The sequence below is a fragment of the Pezoporus occidentalis genome, unplaced genomic scaffold, assembly GCF_034315485.1.
Source record: "Pezoporus occidentalis ecotype Australia unplaced genomic scaffold, CSIRO_AGI_Poc_V1 ctg11, whole genome shotgun sequence".
Classification (NCBI taxonomy): Eukaryota; Metazoa; Chordata; class Aves; order Psittaciformes; family Psittacidae; genus Pezoporus; species Pezoporus occidentalis.
The window spans coordinates 4,530,684-4,548,043 of NW_026912886.1; the positions used below are offsets into that span (position 1 = coordinate 4,530,684).

Sequence of the window (17,360 nt, forward strand, 5' to 3'; positions counted from 1 at the left end):
TGTAGTACCCTGTAAATCTTGTGTGTGGGATGTTAGTCTGGGAGGCACTACAGATTCACTGTATGCAACACAAGCTAGTATTTCTATTGAGGTTTTCAGAAAACCTTGTAACTGCAAGTGGGATTACTTTAGATTGAACAGCTATGATTGCTTGTCTGATGGATTGAATAACTATCTCAGGAGAAGCATTAACTAGGACTTCCTTGTTGTCCTTCATTGAATGACAAGGTTTTGGGATATATTTGAGTGGTCTCAAAGTCCCATTCTAGCAGGGATGTTCCTTGCTGGCTTTTGAGGAATTTTGCTACTCTGTTCTAGCTTACTGTAATAGTGAATCTGTGTGCTCAGAGCAGAGCTACTCAAATGGTAGGCTTTTGTTCAGATTCTGACCCTAACTAAATTTTGTTCAGACCCTTGCTTACAAAGGTCCTTGCATGAATTGGTTCCTACATTACTTTGCCGTATTTAATGGTATTCTCAGGGCTTCTACAGAGCAGTTGTGATGTGCTGCCTGACTGGCCCAATGGAGCTAGATGTGGTAGACTCTTTCTACTGCATCGACTTTGCTGAAAGAAAATTAAGCACGCATACTGTGTAGAACTTGCTCTTTCTGGAACACCTGCGTATGTTTTATGTGGCTTTTAATATCATTGCTATTACAAAATTGGCTATATAGTCTCTTGTGCTACTGTTTATTCTGATCAGGTAACTAATGTATAATACACAAGAAGTTGTCCTTGTAGACATAATAGGACTTTTCCCTGTGCTGGCATTCAGTGCAAAGCGTATTTAGTATTTAGATCGAGGTGCAGCTCCTGAGTCAGGTTTCTCTTCTGGACTTATTACTTCATGTGTTTATTGCAGCATAAAATGAACATTTAGCCACTTTGGGGTTATTAAGTGATTGTCAGGTAGTACTTGTCAAAAGTTCAACCATGAGGATGATACTCCTAATATCAGCTACCAAATAGCCTTTTTAATATGCGGTTTTGGCAAACATATGGTGTAAGTTTTGTTTTTATTTATAGTCTGAATATTTTATCACTAAAATGAACTTTGTTTTTAATTAATACTTAAATTTTAAGCATTTTAATTCAGTTTGCAGAAAAACAGAACTTACTCATTTCCTTATAGCATTATACAGATGTTTGTGTGATACTGAGGATGAAAATAGTCTTGATTTAGTTTAGCAGAAGGCTAGAGATACTGGTCATATGGTAACAGCATGTAGTATAATTGCACTGTTTACATCAAAAACTGCAACAGTGAGCATCAGTATTTTGTCAGTGCCCCCTCTCTCTGCATAAATGTAGTTATTGTATATGAAAATCCCTGAAGGGCCCATGGTGCATAAAGCATGCTTCCCTGAGGGTTTGTGAAGTTTTTCATTATTTTTATAGAGCAGAATAGAATAGAGCAACTGAAAAACAGATTAAGACCTTACTCAAGCATCACAGAAGGGGTAATCAAACAGCTGCTTACCTGGCTTTATTCTAAAAAGAACTTTGGGCAAGCAGCTGCAAAGCATTTTTCTTTCAAGAAAGGATTTCTTTTAAATTACCACCTTATTGATGATTTCAACAAACAAATACCACCCCCACCCCCCGTTTTGCTTACAAGAGAAAGGACTACTTTGATACTAATTTTAGGGGGTTTTCAGTCATACTCAGCATGTTAAAAGCTGTTCTTCACAATGTAACTGTGTTTGAAAATGCTTTTAGAGATGCCTTTTGTAAGACTGGTAATAAGCTTTTGTTTACTCCTTGCAGTCGACCTAAAAGGCCTTCTTATACACAAACTGAAAATTCCAGACATGAAAAACAAGCTCAGAAGTACCACCACCGTAATAAAAGAGAAGGTAAATGGCAAAAACATGGTCGCACTAATGGAAGACACATGGCAAATCTTGAAATAGAATTGGGGCAATTACCCTTTGATCCCAAATACTGAGTAATTTATGGTAAAAATGAAATCAGAATTCACATCCTCTCCAGAAACTAATTGTTTTCAACAAAGCAGCAAGATGCAAGTTCTTTTCTCTAAATAATTTGATTTTTACAAATTTTTGTTAAAAGGCTGAAGTCAAGCTTTCCAGTTTGCATATTCTGTACTGTTGCTTTAACTGTTCTTTGGAAGCGATAGTTGGGTGCCAGCAGTATTGTTCCAGAAGTTAGGCATGCAGTGACTTGTGTGTGAAAAATACGCTTAATTGCATTCCATTAGTGTAGTTCAAGCTTGAGTCATGCATAATGTACCAATAATTAACTCCAATGTTTGATATACTAACTTCATCTCATCCTTCAAAAAATAGGTCTTCATTATGGCTACATTATGGTAATGTATTTGTTAGTGTTTTGTAATCTTACACTTGCTTCTTGTCTTTGGGGGGGGTGTTCAAGAGCCTGTTGAATTGTGAAGAATTTGCTCTGCTGCATCCTAATCAGCTTGCTGATTTAAGCACTTGAAATGTCTTGCCTATCTGCATATTGTAGAACAAAATAAAGAGACATTGTGGGTAGAAGTGTTTATTTATAAAACAACCTAGCATAGCTGTACAGTGCTATAAAAATGGTCCAGTCTTGTCTGATTTTTTTATTGCTTGAATAGTCATATGGCAACTTCGGTCTTCCTAATGTTTTCCAGTGTTATAATGTAGGTCAGTAGCCCCACCCTGCCACACTACTACTGTAGTTGCCTTCAAGAACACGTTTATGTGTTTCCGGACAGGCAATGGCTGCCTGATCAGACTTCCCCATTTGACTTACCCAGTTTCAGACTCAACTACGCTCTCTGTTCTGAAGTACAACATCTTCTAAGCATAGTACTGCTACACAAAACTGATCTCATTTGGTCTTAAGTCTAGAAACAGATCTTCAGGTGTGATTCACTTCAGTATTTTTCCTGTAGATGTAGATGTGGCTTCCAGTTCGTCCTTGAGGAATGTGAGTGTGAAAGACAGTGGCTGTTTTCTCATAGCCCTTTAAAGCTAGAAATGATGATATTTCCTGTAAATGAACACACATTGGTTTCCACAGTCAGAAGGCACAGCTGGAAGCATCAGAATAGTATTCCAGACTCCTCTGAAATTATCAATTCAACTGTCCCCTGGAAGTTTTATCTTTATTTTAAGAAAGACTACTAGAAAAAAGAGGTACCAATCCTGATTGATCCTATCCAGTGTGGAAATTTAGACACCATTGAACTGAGGCGAAAAGGTAGTCTAACTGCAGGCATTTTTGCTTGCCACTGTTGCTTTCTTAAAAGTGCATGGTTCTGGGAACAGACTGCATATTTGGTTTAATATGACTTGAGAAGAATTCTGTAAAACATTATGGCATCTAGACACAGCACAGAGGAGATTGCATACACGAATGTGAAGTATATATATCGCTGGAATGGTATCTGTATTACAGACTAGATGGTTTAGTTTTAATTTAAGCTGTTATAAAAAGTTGTGGACAGCAATTTCCAAACTATAACTCCTCCTTAATTTATTTTGTATCTTCACCTTAAAACTAGTTTGTTTGATTTTGCAGTTTGCATACCTGTTCTAGCACACTGAAGAAGATCAAGTGACTGGGCAATAACGTATCATTGTAAAACTCCTTATTAAGCCAACCAAGTGGATCAGAGTAAAATACATCTGCTTCATCAATATAGCTCTCATTTCCAGTTAGGTCTGGGGGACACTGAAGGAATCTCATTTTTAGAGGACAGTGAACATGACTAGAGAGACAAACAAAACAAACATTTTGGAATAAACTGACCAGTATCTAAGATTTGAAGTGACTCATCACTTAAAGATACCTCAGTCAAAGCCAAAATCAAATACTTAGTTTTGTTTTTGTTTTTTTTTTACCCCCGAGTCCCATTTTCTTCCCTCTGTACTTCATACGAAAGCAAAAGTAGAACAAGTGGATTCACGTCCAAACTGTTGTGACTATGTTATTAGAAGTTCACAGAAAGCAGATTTATCTTAATAAAAATACCATCTGCATAACATCAGTTTCTCGAAAAGGTACTTTTCCAACCAACTTCACTGTTTGTATCTGCTTTAACATTTGTTTACTTGCCAAGATCTATTACAAACTTTTTGGAATAATGACCTTGGTCATTGCATGTTGTAATTACATTACTCTCTAGCAGCAGAAGTAAAGTTAAAATTAACAGACTGATTCTGACAATTACTCTTTAGCTTTGCTACAGATAAATGAAGAAGTTATGAATTACTTTCAGAAGTCATAAGACTAACTGTATATCCTCATACAAAGCTATTTTACAAAAGCTGAATAAAGCTTAGATATTAAATTTTATTCTGTGGTATAAGCATTTGGCCTATTTCCCCTATTCATTCTATATTAGCTGTATGAAAAATTAAAACTTCCTGTATAGGTCTATCCTTAGGAAAAAGCCCCACCTAAATTTCTGCTTAAATGTATGGATTTTAATATAGTACACCGTTAACTATTTTAATACCTGTAAAATGGAGTAGAGTGGCACGGCATCATGAAGAAGACAAAAGCTTGGGACTGGTAAGAGTTATTACAAAGTTGCTGTATGTGGCTCATAACATCAAGAGGGCCTCGCTGGTGAATCAAGCCTGTGTACAGGGCTGGGACTAAGTTTGATAAAAGCAGGAAACTTGCTGCAGATTTCTTCCATGCTTTCAAGTGTTTCAAGGAATATCCTATAGAAACATTTGAGAAGGTTTTAGAAAGAAAGGCAGTTCCACACAATATTTTTGAAAGTATCATAACTTATTAAAACCCCATTACTTGGTTGGTAACAAAATACCTTGCTTTGAGGTAATTTAATAGTGTTCTTGGTCTTTGCTCTTTGAATGGGAATTCAAAGGTTAGACTTTGCCTTTATTAACTACTGTATTTAACAGTGTAAATGTTAAGCCCATACCTGTTTTTTGAAGTACAGAAGTATGATCTCAAAGCCAGTGCTTTGTCTCTTTAGAGCTTAAATTTCTTGTAGGGAAAAATAGTCCATTCAGTAGTTTGGATGAATGATATGTGTTGACTTATTGATGTGTTCTGATTCACTCTTGTCCAAGTAGAGCCAGAATAAATGGCAACTACACGTGCTTTGGTATGGCTGTGGTGGTCTTCCTTTGTTACTTGGTTTTAGGCTACTATCCTTGGAAAAGCTTACCCCTCTATCTTTTCCCATCTTTCATCCCTGCCCTTTCCTCCCCACTTTTCTTGAAGGAGCCAATACCAGGGTGAGACATTTCTTCTGGTGGGAGATAGCTGTATAAACCTGTTTTTCACAACCACAACTTAGATGAATCTGGCACAGAAGGCAGCTTCATGTTGCAGCCAGTGTGGAAACACTCATCAAGTCATGTGCTTGTCAGTATTAGGAGATAAAAATATTGTATGCAGCCTAGCCCCGTGACCACCTTTAATGAATCACAGAAACAAGTTAGAATAGGCCTGTTTCAGAAGGCAGTAACAAATAAGTTAAGTTAGCCTTCAGCTGGTCTGTTCTGACAAATTGCAGATCTTAATCTCAGGTGAAAACAAAGTCCCCTATTTAGTCTGTGATTTAAGCTCAAGTGGAAATATTGTATTATAGGCAGTTTTTTTACTACTTCTGTGAAACACTCTTAATTTAATTGTGCTTGGAAAAGACTCCAAAATTCATGTGTGTTTTTTTTTCCTGCTTTTATTTATAATGTTTTGAGCAGTTTAAAGACTGCTTTGTAACCACTGAGTTACCAGAAATAACTTTAGTTATTTTTTTCTTTACTACAGGATCCAAATGTGATTAATTAGCTCTTGAGAAATTGTGCAGATCAGTGCCTTATAGACATGAAAGTTGAGGGATATTAACAAACAATAGTGGTCTGATTGGAATTTTTTCCGCATGTGAGGTAGAAATGGTTCATCTTAAATCTGCTCTTGAACTAAGCCAAGACATATTATGTATCTGAGCTCATCAGAGAGCAGGATTATTGAAGTAAGATTTACTTTTGTTTAGACTAGCCAAGCAGGTTAAAGAAAACTACAGATTTCATTGGTTCATCTGTTTTGAACTTGTATTTAAACTACAGCAATGCAGCTTCACGTTTCAGAAGTTTTAATCTTTCCTTTGTAACTTTTCAGCATCCTAGACTTTACGTCTTTACTTTTCCTACAGATACATTACTGTAGTTAATACCTAGTTTTCTTAAATATAAAATACTTCTGGCACCATCTACTAACACATCTGGATCTATCAGTGATAATTTTAAGTTTTGAATACTTGGTTTTAATCAATACTCAAAGGCATTTGTTGAGCATATTTGAGAGACTTGGGTGGAAAAATACTACAAAGGAGACAGGCAACAAAATTCACTGCGAGGGTGTAATTGCTACAAAGTTAGAAGTCACTGTGGCAATTTCTGTATTATTTTATCCGTGCTAAGGATTCTCCATCTGTGCTTCTGTCACACTGTTCCTAATTTTTTTTAACTTTCTTTTCCTAGCTGTAAGAAAAGGTTGGGCTAGTTTTAAGAATCCTTTGTCAAATACCTACATTGACTATTAATGGTCTCTCTTTAGGTAAAAATTCTATACAGGGAAGGTTGCAAGATATTTGAAAGGATGCTTACCACAAAAAAATATGCAAAATGGCAGTACTGGGTAGATGAACCTGAATTCTTTGTGGCTCAGTGTGCTGTAATAAAACATACCAACACTACAGTGAGAAAGTTACATGCATCAGTTCTGTTGACAAAATGTGTTTTTTAGAGCATGGAGGGCTTGATGAAAAAGCACCTGCATGTACTAAAAAGCTTTTGGTATGGCAGCAGTTTATAGTAAAAATCCAAATTGTCACTTTTTAAGAACATAATGAGTACATTCAGTTAAAGTGTTACTTTAAACCAAGCACTAATAAAATTACCTGGCTACTACTCTAGCAATTAAGTGGGCTGAATCTATGACTGCAAGATGCAACTTAGCTAGCACTTCACCAATTTGCTTTCTGTAATAAAACACAATAAAAAGTGTGGGTGAGAAGCTAAGATTCAAGTACACATATCTAACAAAGTAAAATTCACCTCTGCTAATACAACTTGACACAATTTCCCAAGCCAATTTAGGAGATACTTTGGGGATTACTGCAAGACTCATGTCAGGTAACTGAACAGGTTCTTGTAAAACTGAGGGAGTAAAAAAGGCCTAAATCCAATACAGCTACACCCAGTTCCGAGTCAGACAGTAAGAAGAGATGGCATTTGCGGCCTTCCTACTGTTTTGCTGTATTCTGCTAATATGTAATCTAATATCATTTATCACTTTGTATTATTTGGTATTTACTAATTTGCTGTATCTTTTCTTGTCTTAGTGTCTCTCATTTAATTCAGATGCTTAGAAACAGTTTACCTTTTCTGTACTTCTCACCTTGAAATGAGACGTACAGTCAGTCGTATGACAGATTTTAGCAGCTGTGTGTAGACTTGTGAATAGAGTAAGTTTTAGAGGCCTAAGAACACGTCATCTTACTGGGGAAGTATTAAAGAACCAAATGCAATGGTATTTTTGTTAACAGTAAATATATAGTTATCTAGTAAATACAGTTTTCTAACTAGTTCTATTATTGCTTAAACACCTGTTAAGTGTTTGGTTGTGTTTGTTAGGGTTTGGGTCGTGTGTCCCCCCCCTCCATTGTATCTGATGCAGAAGTACTTGATTCTGTAAGGGTCTAATCAATTCTAAAAATGCATGCTTGGTAGCAATACAAGAAATAGGATTACGTAAAATTCTAGACACTATTGAATAACTGGCTGCATTTCTTGGAGTGTTTGAATAGTTCAAAGATTTCTATCACTTAACCTGAATGCCGTGCTTTTTGTGTTCTAGGGGTGACATTAGCTTTGAAAAGAACACAACCAGTGAAAGACAGTAGTTAGATTTAGGAGAAATTACCTGTACACCAACACTGTCCAAATCACTGCCACTAGGAAGATGCGATACCTTTTTGGTGCCAACACACAGCCATGAATAAAAAAAGGCAGATGGGTACCCAAGATGACTGGTAGTCCCTGAGTGAAGTACCAGTGCCAAGGATGAGATCCATAAAATGTTCCAAAATTTTGCAGCACGTTGAATTTCAAGAAGTTCAGCTGAACCAGTACCCACTGGGAGATTTGGGGGAAGGGGAGAAGTTAAATACAAATCCAGAATGAAAACCAGCAGCTAAACTGAATTACAGTTATCACTGGCCTTAAATGATACAGTATTTTCATTCATACTTACTTTCTACTAGGACTTGTCACACAGATTTTCTACATTTAGCAGTTAAACACAGGCATGTGTAAGTTTTGTAATTTGTGGGTAACTGTTGATTTATTGAGAGCTGAGCATATACCAACTTTAAGTAACAGTCCATCATTTAAAATAGCTGAATAGTCAGTGTTTAAGGAGGTTTATGGCTTAAGATGTATTTAGAGGCGATAGGCCAAATATTCACAGAAGTTAGAGAAGTCTGAAAAATCTGCCTGTGTTAAAATGCTAAAACCCAACCTTCTCCGTGTAAATCAAATTTAAAACAACTTACCTCACCAAAAAACACACGGTCAATTATTAAAGAGGTTCCTATTGTGACCAATCTGCAAAAATGGAAAGTTGGTTGCACTGATATTGGTTGGATTGCTTTTGCACCAGATTCTACGCTTCTCCAAATAGCTGTCAAAACTCCCTGATTCCTAATCCTTTTTGTGATTATCTATACTTGTGGCCACTGGCCATCACCTGGTATCCTTGGCACAATCCCAGATAAAGCTGGAATGGTGTTCGTGGCTTGCCCTCATGAAATCTCTTCTAGTGCTGTTTTGCAACGTATACATTAATTGAAAGGAAGCGTGCTCCTTCTTTCAGCTTTTGCAAAGGATCCTATTTTTGTCCTTGTTTATTGAATCAGATTTTTTGGGTTGTCTGCCTTTGCAGTAGTGAAATTAGTCTTAAAATACAGCTGTGCACAGTCCAAGTTTAAATTCAGAAAGAACTTACCCTACTGGAATGCAGCTGTGTAGGATAAAGTCTGCTTTCCTCTGTTCTTGCAAAAAATGACTGAAGACCAAAGGTATCCACGGGATAACAGCAGTGGGACGAATAATAATTGCAAGTGCTATCAAAGCTAAATATTTGCAGCTAGAATGAGGGAACATAAGAAAAACATACCTTTACCAAAAGACTTGGTCAGTTTTTTTACAGACGGTGAAGTCTCAACAATTTAAATATCATCATGTCTCTGACCAAAGTTTTTCATGCTGCAAATACCTCTTGATTCTCTCAGTGCAAATACTCTTGTATCTTGCAGATACAAGAGAAAAAAAGATAACTTTTCCTTGGAAGGCTTCCAACTACATAACTGCTTTATTTGCAGTGGATTTGCTAACTAGAAGCACATACTTGCTTAAAATAGATAGCTGGTAAGGAAAGTAATCGCTATGAATTCACCTGTATCTGAACCCAAGCAAGCTCTAGCTATCTTTTCCTGAGTTACCACAAATTCCAATCCTTTAAAGTCCACTTTAAAGTTTTCCATAAAGTAGTAATTTGCACAAGGGAACTGGATAATAGTTATTTTAAATACCAGCTCTATCATGGATTCAATTTAGAGGAAATACAACTGCTCTTCCCCCCAGTGATCTAGAGCTCTTGCTACAGGAATCAGGTGATTTTGATTGCCTTACATTTTAAGATAAAAGTTGGCATTTTAAACAGTGTCAGTAGATTAGTGTTATTCCAAGCCAAAAAAATTATCAGTACTGTTAGTAGAAAGCTGCTCACCTGCTCCCCATCTTCGAACCTCTTATTGGATAGTATGAAAGTGCAAAAATGGTAAGAAGAGTTTCCATGGTGTTTGTTAGAGTTCTGGTACAGGAATACCATGTAAACCAGGAACACAGCTGGCAGAAGTACTGAAAATAATGATGAAGAAACTTATGCACAGGGAGAAAAGTTAAATACTGTTGTTTAAATGAAGGTGATAATGCTTGTTCTGGAGATAATGATAAATGACTGTCATTTTGCTGTTGTTCACACTGCAGCAAACAGTGTTTATTAACATGCATAATTGTTTTTAAAAGCTGAGACTCACCACCCACTTGGCTGTTTCTGCATTTTCAAGGTGTCGTGCTAGTGAGTAAAGCTTCACATCAGCAAAAGCTGCCAGCACTGCCTGTGCAAGTCGAGGGACCCAGATCTGTGTCAGCAGAGAGAAAGTTTCACTTGCAAAAAACCTGTTCACTTCCAAGTCTGAAGAGAGGGCTACTGAATTAGTGACTGACTGTTCAGATATGAAAATGGTCAATCAGTGAATATTCACTATAGCTTTTTCCCATTTATTTTAATAGTAAGATCCTTTGGTTAGAGTAGCATTTCTGCTAAAACAAAGGTACAGTTCAACTGAAAGTGTTTAGAAATTAGAAATAAAAATTTTTGCCATTTATCTCTAATGTAATCAAAAGGGGCTGTTTTTAGTGAGCTTAGTAGAAATATGTATTATTAAACACTTCAGAAAACTGAACCACTAATTATGATGCAGTGACAAACAGTATCAGTATGAAATTCAGGGAGAGATGGAGACCAAGAATGATGCTCTGCAGTCACAGGCATGACTGCTGTGATGGGAGACCTATGAAAGCGTTGTTTACTCATATGTAATGCTTCTGTGAGGTCTCTGTGCTCAGACATCTCTAACTGCCGGATTCAAGGCTTTGTCTTTTACCTGGGCAATGATAAACACACACTGAATTTTAAATGCAATGCTTTTAAATTTAATTTCAGTAGCAGATGCACTCACCAGCAGCTGAACATCATCGCGAGCCAGCAGCTGCAAAGCTTTGTAGATGCCTGCAAAGATAAGTGGGTACGAGTAGCTCCTTAAGCCATGTGCCCATTCCCAAGTGAGGTGGCCATAATTGTTAATGTTAAGGACAGACACGCACAACTCCAGTTAAGCTTCATTCGAGCAGCGCTATTCTCAGACCTTCCCGGGTGGAGGCGTCTACCTCTGTGCCTCAGAGCTGCGGGGTCCCAAGCGCTCCTGCCGCGCACAGGCGGTGTGAGGAGCGGGGAGCGGGGAAGGATATTTGAAGACCACGCGATGCGCCACCTCCAGCGCCTGCCAGTACTCGTCCGGAACGAAGCTGGTCTGCACAAGGAAGCAGTTGAGCGTCCGCAGCGCCACCGCGAGAGCCAGCAGCCGCGCCGGCCCGCCCGCAGCGCCTGCAAGGGGAAAGGCTGTCAGTCACGGGTCCCGCTGGGGCCACCGCTCCGCCGCCTCGCCCCGCTTACCTGCTCCCGGCCGCCCGGCGGCTGCGCCGGGGTCGCTGTACAGCACCGACCGCCGCTTGCGGAGCCGCACCGCTTCCTTCCGCCGTGCCCGGTCCAGCAGCCCGCCAGCAGCAGCCATGGGCGGAGCGGGGCTGCGGCAGCTGCGCATGCACCGCCTCCGCACCGCCTCCGCACCGCCGCCACTTCCTTCCGGTCACTCTAGCGAGCGGGAGGCCTCGGCTCTGTGCTCTCCTTGCCTCCAGGTGAGGGGCGCCGGGGCTGCCACGCCGCTGCTTGGGGCCGTGGACCGAAGCGCTACCGGGCCGGGGCTCGCCGCGCTCCCTGCCGCGCTTCCCGCCTCGCTTCTCGCCTCGCCTGTCTCCGCCTGGGGGCGAAGGGCCCGGAGAGGCGTCGCGCGCGCGTGTGTGGATGCCTCAGCGCCGCCTGGCGGCATGTGGGGCCGTCTGCCGCTGCCGCAGGTGGCCCTGGCCGTGGCTCTCGGCGTGGTCAGCGGGCTCTACATCTACCGGCCCATCTTCCAGCCGTCCGGGCCGGAGCAGTCCCCTGACGGCACTGCGGGGTCGCCGGCGGTCGCCGCGCCGGAGAAGAGGCCCTGAGGGACTCGTGTGAGCCGTGCCGCTGCCCTGGCGCCGCTCCCCGGTACCGCCTCCAGCGCAGGCCCGCGCCTCCCGCTGAAGGAAATGGCGCCCACGCCCCCCAGCAACTGGGAGTGTTCGTCGCCTGCAGGGGAGCGGCCCTGCTGCTGCGGGCGGCTTCCTCCGGGCTCGGCCCCGCTCTGAGGCGATCCGCCCTTTGAATGTGTCGCTGCGTACGTGTGCGTTTGGTACCAGTCTATAGGGACGTGAATGTCGAAATACACATAAAATTCTGAGTGTTCAAAGGTATGTCTTCACGTCTAAGTTTAAATAACCGCCGGGGAACTGGAAAAAGAAACTGTTGTTCAGTTACACTTCACGGGGTTCTGGGATTGCCTCTGATCTGATCCTCCAAATGATTTACCTCCTTGTCACAGTTTCAGTTCTTAATACTTCATCTCCTTTGAAAATGCAGTTGTGACTGAAGAAGGAACTGCACCCAGCTTTGGTGTCTTTAGGTGGTACCTGTACACACGCACATACGCACATGTACCACGCACGTATCTTTCATTTCTGACAGAATGAGGTTAGGGTGGCTATTTTGTAGCTAAGGTTGCCTGAAAGGTTGCTCGTGGAGAGGTATTTCGGCGTGTAGCTCAGTAGGACACTGCTCATCTTGCAATAGGTTTGGATCAGTCTGACAACAGAATCTGCAACTCAGACTACTGAGATCAGTAGATATGAGAAGATTTTATAGTCTATCTAAAAAGAAACAAACTGCCGATCTTGGGAGGAACTTCTCTTAGATTATGGTTTTTAACACAGAATCTTGTTTTGGGCAGCATGAGGTAAGAAATCCTGTCCAGGATGTGCTTTCATTTAAAGCCAGGAAAGATGCAACAGCTGTAGGCAGACTTTACAGAAGCTGAGGTGAGAGGGCAGCAGCAGAAGGTGGACTGGGAGGTACAGTTGAGTGTGTGATAAATCCTGTTTGGACACAAGGAAATGTCAGAAGTCTGTGATGAATGGAAACACACAACTGCAGTGGTGACTCCAGCAGCTTCCTCTGTTTACCAGACCAGTACGTATTGAGAAGGCTGTTTTAAAGAAGGTGTAACCGAAGCGCAGGAGGCACTTTCTTTGTAACCGTAATTGCTGGATGGCAGTTGATTTTGAAAAGTCTCAACAAGCGGGATGCCCGAACTGCTGCAGACAGAAAGGGTTACTGCTGCAGCGAGCTGCAGGCTCTGCTTGCCGGGTTCTGGAGACTGCCGGATGTAAAGTGTGTTAATGGAGTCGAGGAGGCGCTTTCCTCTTCCGAGGGCAGGCAGCCAGCAGGTGGCAGGAAGAACTCGCTGGATCCACGGTGAGGGACGGGAGCCTGGCAGCTCCCGTTTTCCTTTCTAAACCTGCTTTTCCTCCTGAGTTTTTATTAGCGGCGCTTGACCTTTCAGAAAAGCGGGGGGAGTGCGGCTGGCGAGCAGCCTCCTTAACGTAAACCGGCCTTGGCGCAAGGCAAGCGGCGTGCAGAGCCGGCCTTGACGCTCAGAGGTAGCTCGCTCCGCTTCCTCGGGGCGGAGGGGCCGGGCCGGGGCGGTGCTGCCGGAGCTGCCCGCGGCCGGGAGGGGCCGTGCTCGCCCTGGGCCTCACGGGAAGTGATGTTGCCTTGACGGAAAAGTCACGCTTGCAGCCCAAAAAAGGGCAGGTGCGGTGGGACGCGGCGCTGCGCAGCCCTGGTGCCCGGCCAGGGGATCAGGTAGGAGGGCGGCGAGCGGAGCGGAGCGCAGGGTCTCGCCGCCCAGTCACCCTCCGTGGGGGCCGCTGCAGGAGGCGCGGGTTGGGGGTGGCTTCAGAGAAACATCGCTGCGAAACGGGTTAATAATGTCGGGATAAGTGGCTCGGGTAGGAAACCCGAAATGCTGGGGGAAAAGGGGGTTTCCCGGCACTGCAGGGCGTGGGGAGCGGGACAGTGTGGCAGGGTCCGGCGGCAGTGGGAACCAGCGGCGTGGGGGTTGGAACAGTGGGCCCTCGTTTGTGATATTAGGGGAAGAAGTCTTAAGCCTCGCCTTTCGGCTGCCCGTGCGAGTGCTTAACTTGGCAACTGCTGCCATGAGCACGGGTGCACCAAGAACCCCTCTGAGGCCGCCGCAGGTAGCAGCTGTGGCACCTGCAAGTTTCCCACGGCTCGAGACGTGCATTTCTGATGTAAAAAAGTGGATAGCAGGTCTGATTTAAAAACCAACAAAGCCTTTTAAAAAGCTGAATTGCTAAGGGAGCTGTGCAAGTGTATTTTATGTGTTTACCCAGAGCTTAAAGCTTGTATTTGAGTGTCAGCAGATCTGTTGCTTCTTTCTGAACACTGCATGTTTTGTCTGACAGAGTCTGCTTGCTGAGAGGGTTCAGGACGTCTCTTCAGCCTGAGTTGCAGTGCTTGGGATAAAGTAACGCTTTGATGATCTTGGATCTAAAGAAAGCTAAATTCATCAGAAATACGTCTTGTTTCTTCTAGCCCTGTAAGTAACTACATTATATTAATATGTAAGTGGTATTTTTAATGGTGCTAGCAAAGCATGAAGGATCACCCAACTTCAATTTTTATCTCTCCTTAGAGATGCATCAGATGTATTTTGAGCTTTCTGATCCTGTGACTCCTCAAACACTTTCCCTAATGATTAGTGCTTATGAGTTTTTCATCAGGATAACACATACACATGTTTGGATATAGGAGTTCTGCTAGGTGTTACTGACAAGCTGATTTTTCTCTATACTTAGAGTTTTTGCTGAAACTCTAGAAAATGTTTATTGATTTCCACACATAAAATGCGTTAGTGGCACTACTCGGTCTATTCTGCCTGCCTTTTCCTGGAAGTTTATTCTTACATAGACTTGTCTTCTCAGCCCTTCTTTTCATAGACTGCTGTTCTATGTGACTGTTTCAAGTATTTTCCAGCCAGGGAAAGGCATAGAATACAATATGCATTTCAAATGCTGATGCATAATTGTAGGAATAGTATTTGTGATGCTAAATGGATGTCTCAAAAGCATGGTTAAAAGGATGGAAAAAAGAACAACGTGTTCCTGTGTTTCTAGTTCAGGGTTCTAGTTTTATGTCTGCTTAATCTCTTTAACAAAGGAGCTCTGGGTGGGGAGAATATGCTACAACTTACACTGTTGTTTTTGCAGCTAATAAAATTTCTCATCTGCAACCAGATATTGAAAACCAGACTGTAAGTTTGTTTTCATGACTATCGTTAAACATGGGAACACATTGTTTTATCACTTGACTACACATTTCCTTTTCTTTCAAAGAGAAGATTGGTCAGACAAAAAAATCTTCAAGTAGCTTTTGGCATTTACAGAAATAAGTATTATGAGCAGTAATCTCTTTGTGTCTTCTTTGGATTCTTGGTTGTTCTGCCAGGTACCTGCTGTGCTAGCATAATGACCATTGGTGAGTCTTTCAGTTTTCAGCATAACCCTGAGCTTGCAGGTCAACGCCTTTACTAAGCACAGTCTTAGTCAGCAGAGGGCTAGTAAAGATTGGATTTAGAAATAGGCAACACTGGCACTAGAGATGGAATATAAAGAATGACAACTCTCCCCTGTTAATGTCTCAGCAAATAATTATAAAAAAGTGCATTTAAAATGTATTAAACTTATGATTTAAATAGTTAATCATCAGATATGTTTTTCTGTAGTAAAGCTGTGTTACTGTACTCAACTGCACATGTGATCAGGTCCTGCAGATAGTCAACTTTGTTCTTCAGTAATTTCAAAAGATTACATATTGATAGGTAAGCACTTGCTGGGCTGGGCATGTTGAGTGCTCAAGGACTTGCTTTCGCTCCTCATGTCTTGCCGATGCCACTCATGGTGGAAATACAGACATGTTTACAGAACTGACTTCACACATGGCATGTTGTCGAAATACAGTGTGGTTTAGCAAGTACTTAACCCAAAGGCAGCTTTTTATAGCAGAAACCCTTTGTTTTTCTTTTCTTCCCCTCCTCCCTTCCCTCCCTCCATCCCCTCCCCCCCTTCCCCCCAGTCTTCCTCTGGGAACAGCATCATTTTCTTTTTGGTCTTAGTCTGAAAACTGCATCCCTGTTAGGAATCAGGGCTAACTTGAACCATGCTAAATTAGCTGAGATCATATCCTTTTATCTCCAGTGGAGGTAAAACTATAGTGAATGAGAAATTCTAGCCCCTGCTTTCTTTCCTGTAACATCCTTTATATTGTTTTGTTTTCACACATAATACAGCAGAACTTACTTTTGATTATTGATCCTGCCCCTCTGCTCTCCTCTCGTGAGACCTCACTTGGAGTATTGTGCACAGTTCTGGTGTCCTCAACATAGAAAGGACATGGAACTGTCGGAACAAGTCCAGAGGAGATCCATGAGGATGATCAGGGGACTGGAGCACCTCCCGTATGAAGATAGGCTGAGAAAGTTGGGGCTGTTCAGCCTGGAGAAGAGAAGGCTGCGTGGAGACCTCCTAGAAGCCTTCCAGTATCTGAAGGGGGGCTATAGGGATGCTGGGGATGGACTCTTCATTAGGGACTATAGTGACAGGACAAGGGGTAACAGGTTCAAACTTCAGCAGGGGAAGTTTAGATTGGATGTAAGGAGGAAGTTCTTTACTGTGAGGGTGGTGAGGCACTGGAATGGCTGCCCAGGGAAGTTGTGAATGCTTCATCCCTGGCAGTCTTGAAGGCCAGGTTGGTCAGAGCCTTGGGTGACATGGTCTAGGATGACATGTCTCTGCCCATGGCAGGGGGCTTGGAACTTGATGATCTTAAGGTCCTTTCCAGCCCTAACTAGTCTATGATTTTATGATTGTAATTAGTAGTCTCAACATCTGTGATTTAGTTTCCAGTCTAGTAAGCTTTGAAGATTAATTTATGCAATATAGATTAAAATATGATATATAACCAGCATTTTTTCCTGTGATGATGTTGTGGCTTCAATGGGTTGAAAATACTGTGATGTATATATGATAGTTTTGGGTACTGGGTGTTGGAATCCTTTTCACGTACTGGCCAACACTTTGGAGTTGACATGACAAGTTCTTCAGTTATTTAAAACTCCTGCAGGGGAAAAAGAAAAGGCAAATATCCTTGATTTTATGGCTCTGAAGATAATATAAAAGTGTAAACCAATACAGTGTTATTTTCCTGAGTTAGCAAACCCATTTCCCATTGCTGTTCCCTTTCTCTGTCTGATACTTTTAGTGATGAGAAATTGGTAAAAAAAAAACATATTAGATAAAGGCACTTCTGGAAGGTGATGGCTGGAAGTAAGGTAGAAGAGTGGCAGAAAGCAATGAAGATAGAAGCTTAGGAGGAGGAGTACAGTTTCTGTGGTTTTCAGTTGAAAAAAAGGAGTTGGTAGATATATGAGCAGTGTTTTTGAATTAAAAGTTAAATTTGTGAGCTCTTGTAAAGTATTTTGAAAATAATTCTATGCTTCTGCAGTGATTTTTGTGT

At 41.7% G+C, this 17,360-nt stretch overlaps 4 protein-coding genes across 11 annotated transcripts in view; 3 read left to right on the plus strand and 1 right to left on the minus strand.

The window, feature by feature from the left end:
- The window catches only part of CCPG1 (cell cycle progression 1), a 24,472-nt gene extending 21,951 nt beyond the window's left edge, over positions 1-2,521 (plus strand). For all 5 annotated transcript variants that reach the window (XM_062627931.1, XM_062627949.1, XM_062627959.1 and 2 more), the window contains one exon: positions 1,770-2,521. In XM_062627931.1, coding sequence (XP_062483915.1) covers positions 1,770-1,950 — 181 coding nt within the window. In that variant the 3' untranslated portion in view covers positions 1,951-2,521. The remainder of the gene's footprint in view (positions 1-1,769) is intronic.
- Positions 2,510-11,415, minus strand: PIGB (phosphatidylinositol glycan anchor biosynthesis class B). The gene is made up of 12 exons (XM_062628036.1): positions 11,298-11,415; positions 11,096-11,228; positions 10,804-10,924; positions 10,099-10,203; positions 9,789-9,919; positions 9,006-9,146; positions 8,554-8,605; positions 7,923-8,134; positions 6,605-6,669; positions 4,477-4,687; positions 3,546-3,726; positions 2,510-3,005 (listed from the first exon to the last, which is right to left on the minus strand). Exons 1-12 carry the CDS (start codon positions 11,413-11,415, stop codon positions 2,874-2,876), a joined length of 1,602 nt encoding a protein of 533 aa, XP_062484020.1. The 3' UTR covers positions 2,510-2,873.
- Positions 11,416-11,462: 47 nt separating this feature from the next.
- LOC134168390 (protein PIGBOS1-like) lies at positions 11,463-12,177 on the plus strand. The gene has a single exon (XM_062628021.1). The coding sequence runs from the start codon at positions 11,729-11,731 to the stop codon at positions 11,891-11,893; it is 165 nt and encodes a 54-aa protein (XP_062484005.1). The 5' UTR covers positions 11,463-11,728; the 3' UTR covers positions 11,894-12,177.
- RAB27A (RAB27A, member RAS oncogene family) overlaps positions 11,521-17,360 on the plus strand; it is a 35,076-nt gene continuing 29,236 nt past the window's right edge. Inside the window, exons 1-2 of one of the 4 annotated variants that reach the window (XM_062627990.1) lie at positions 11,521-11,539; positions 14,252-14,385. The gene's annotated coding sequence lies outside the window, so the exon portion shown is untranslated. Of the gene's footprint in view, positions 11,540-12,055; positions 12,179-13,445; positions 13,629-14,251; positions 14,386-17,360 lie in introns of those variants that run through there. The other 3 variants (XM_062627980.1, XM_062627978.1, XM_062628008.1) reach the window with 3 other exon arrangements.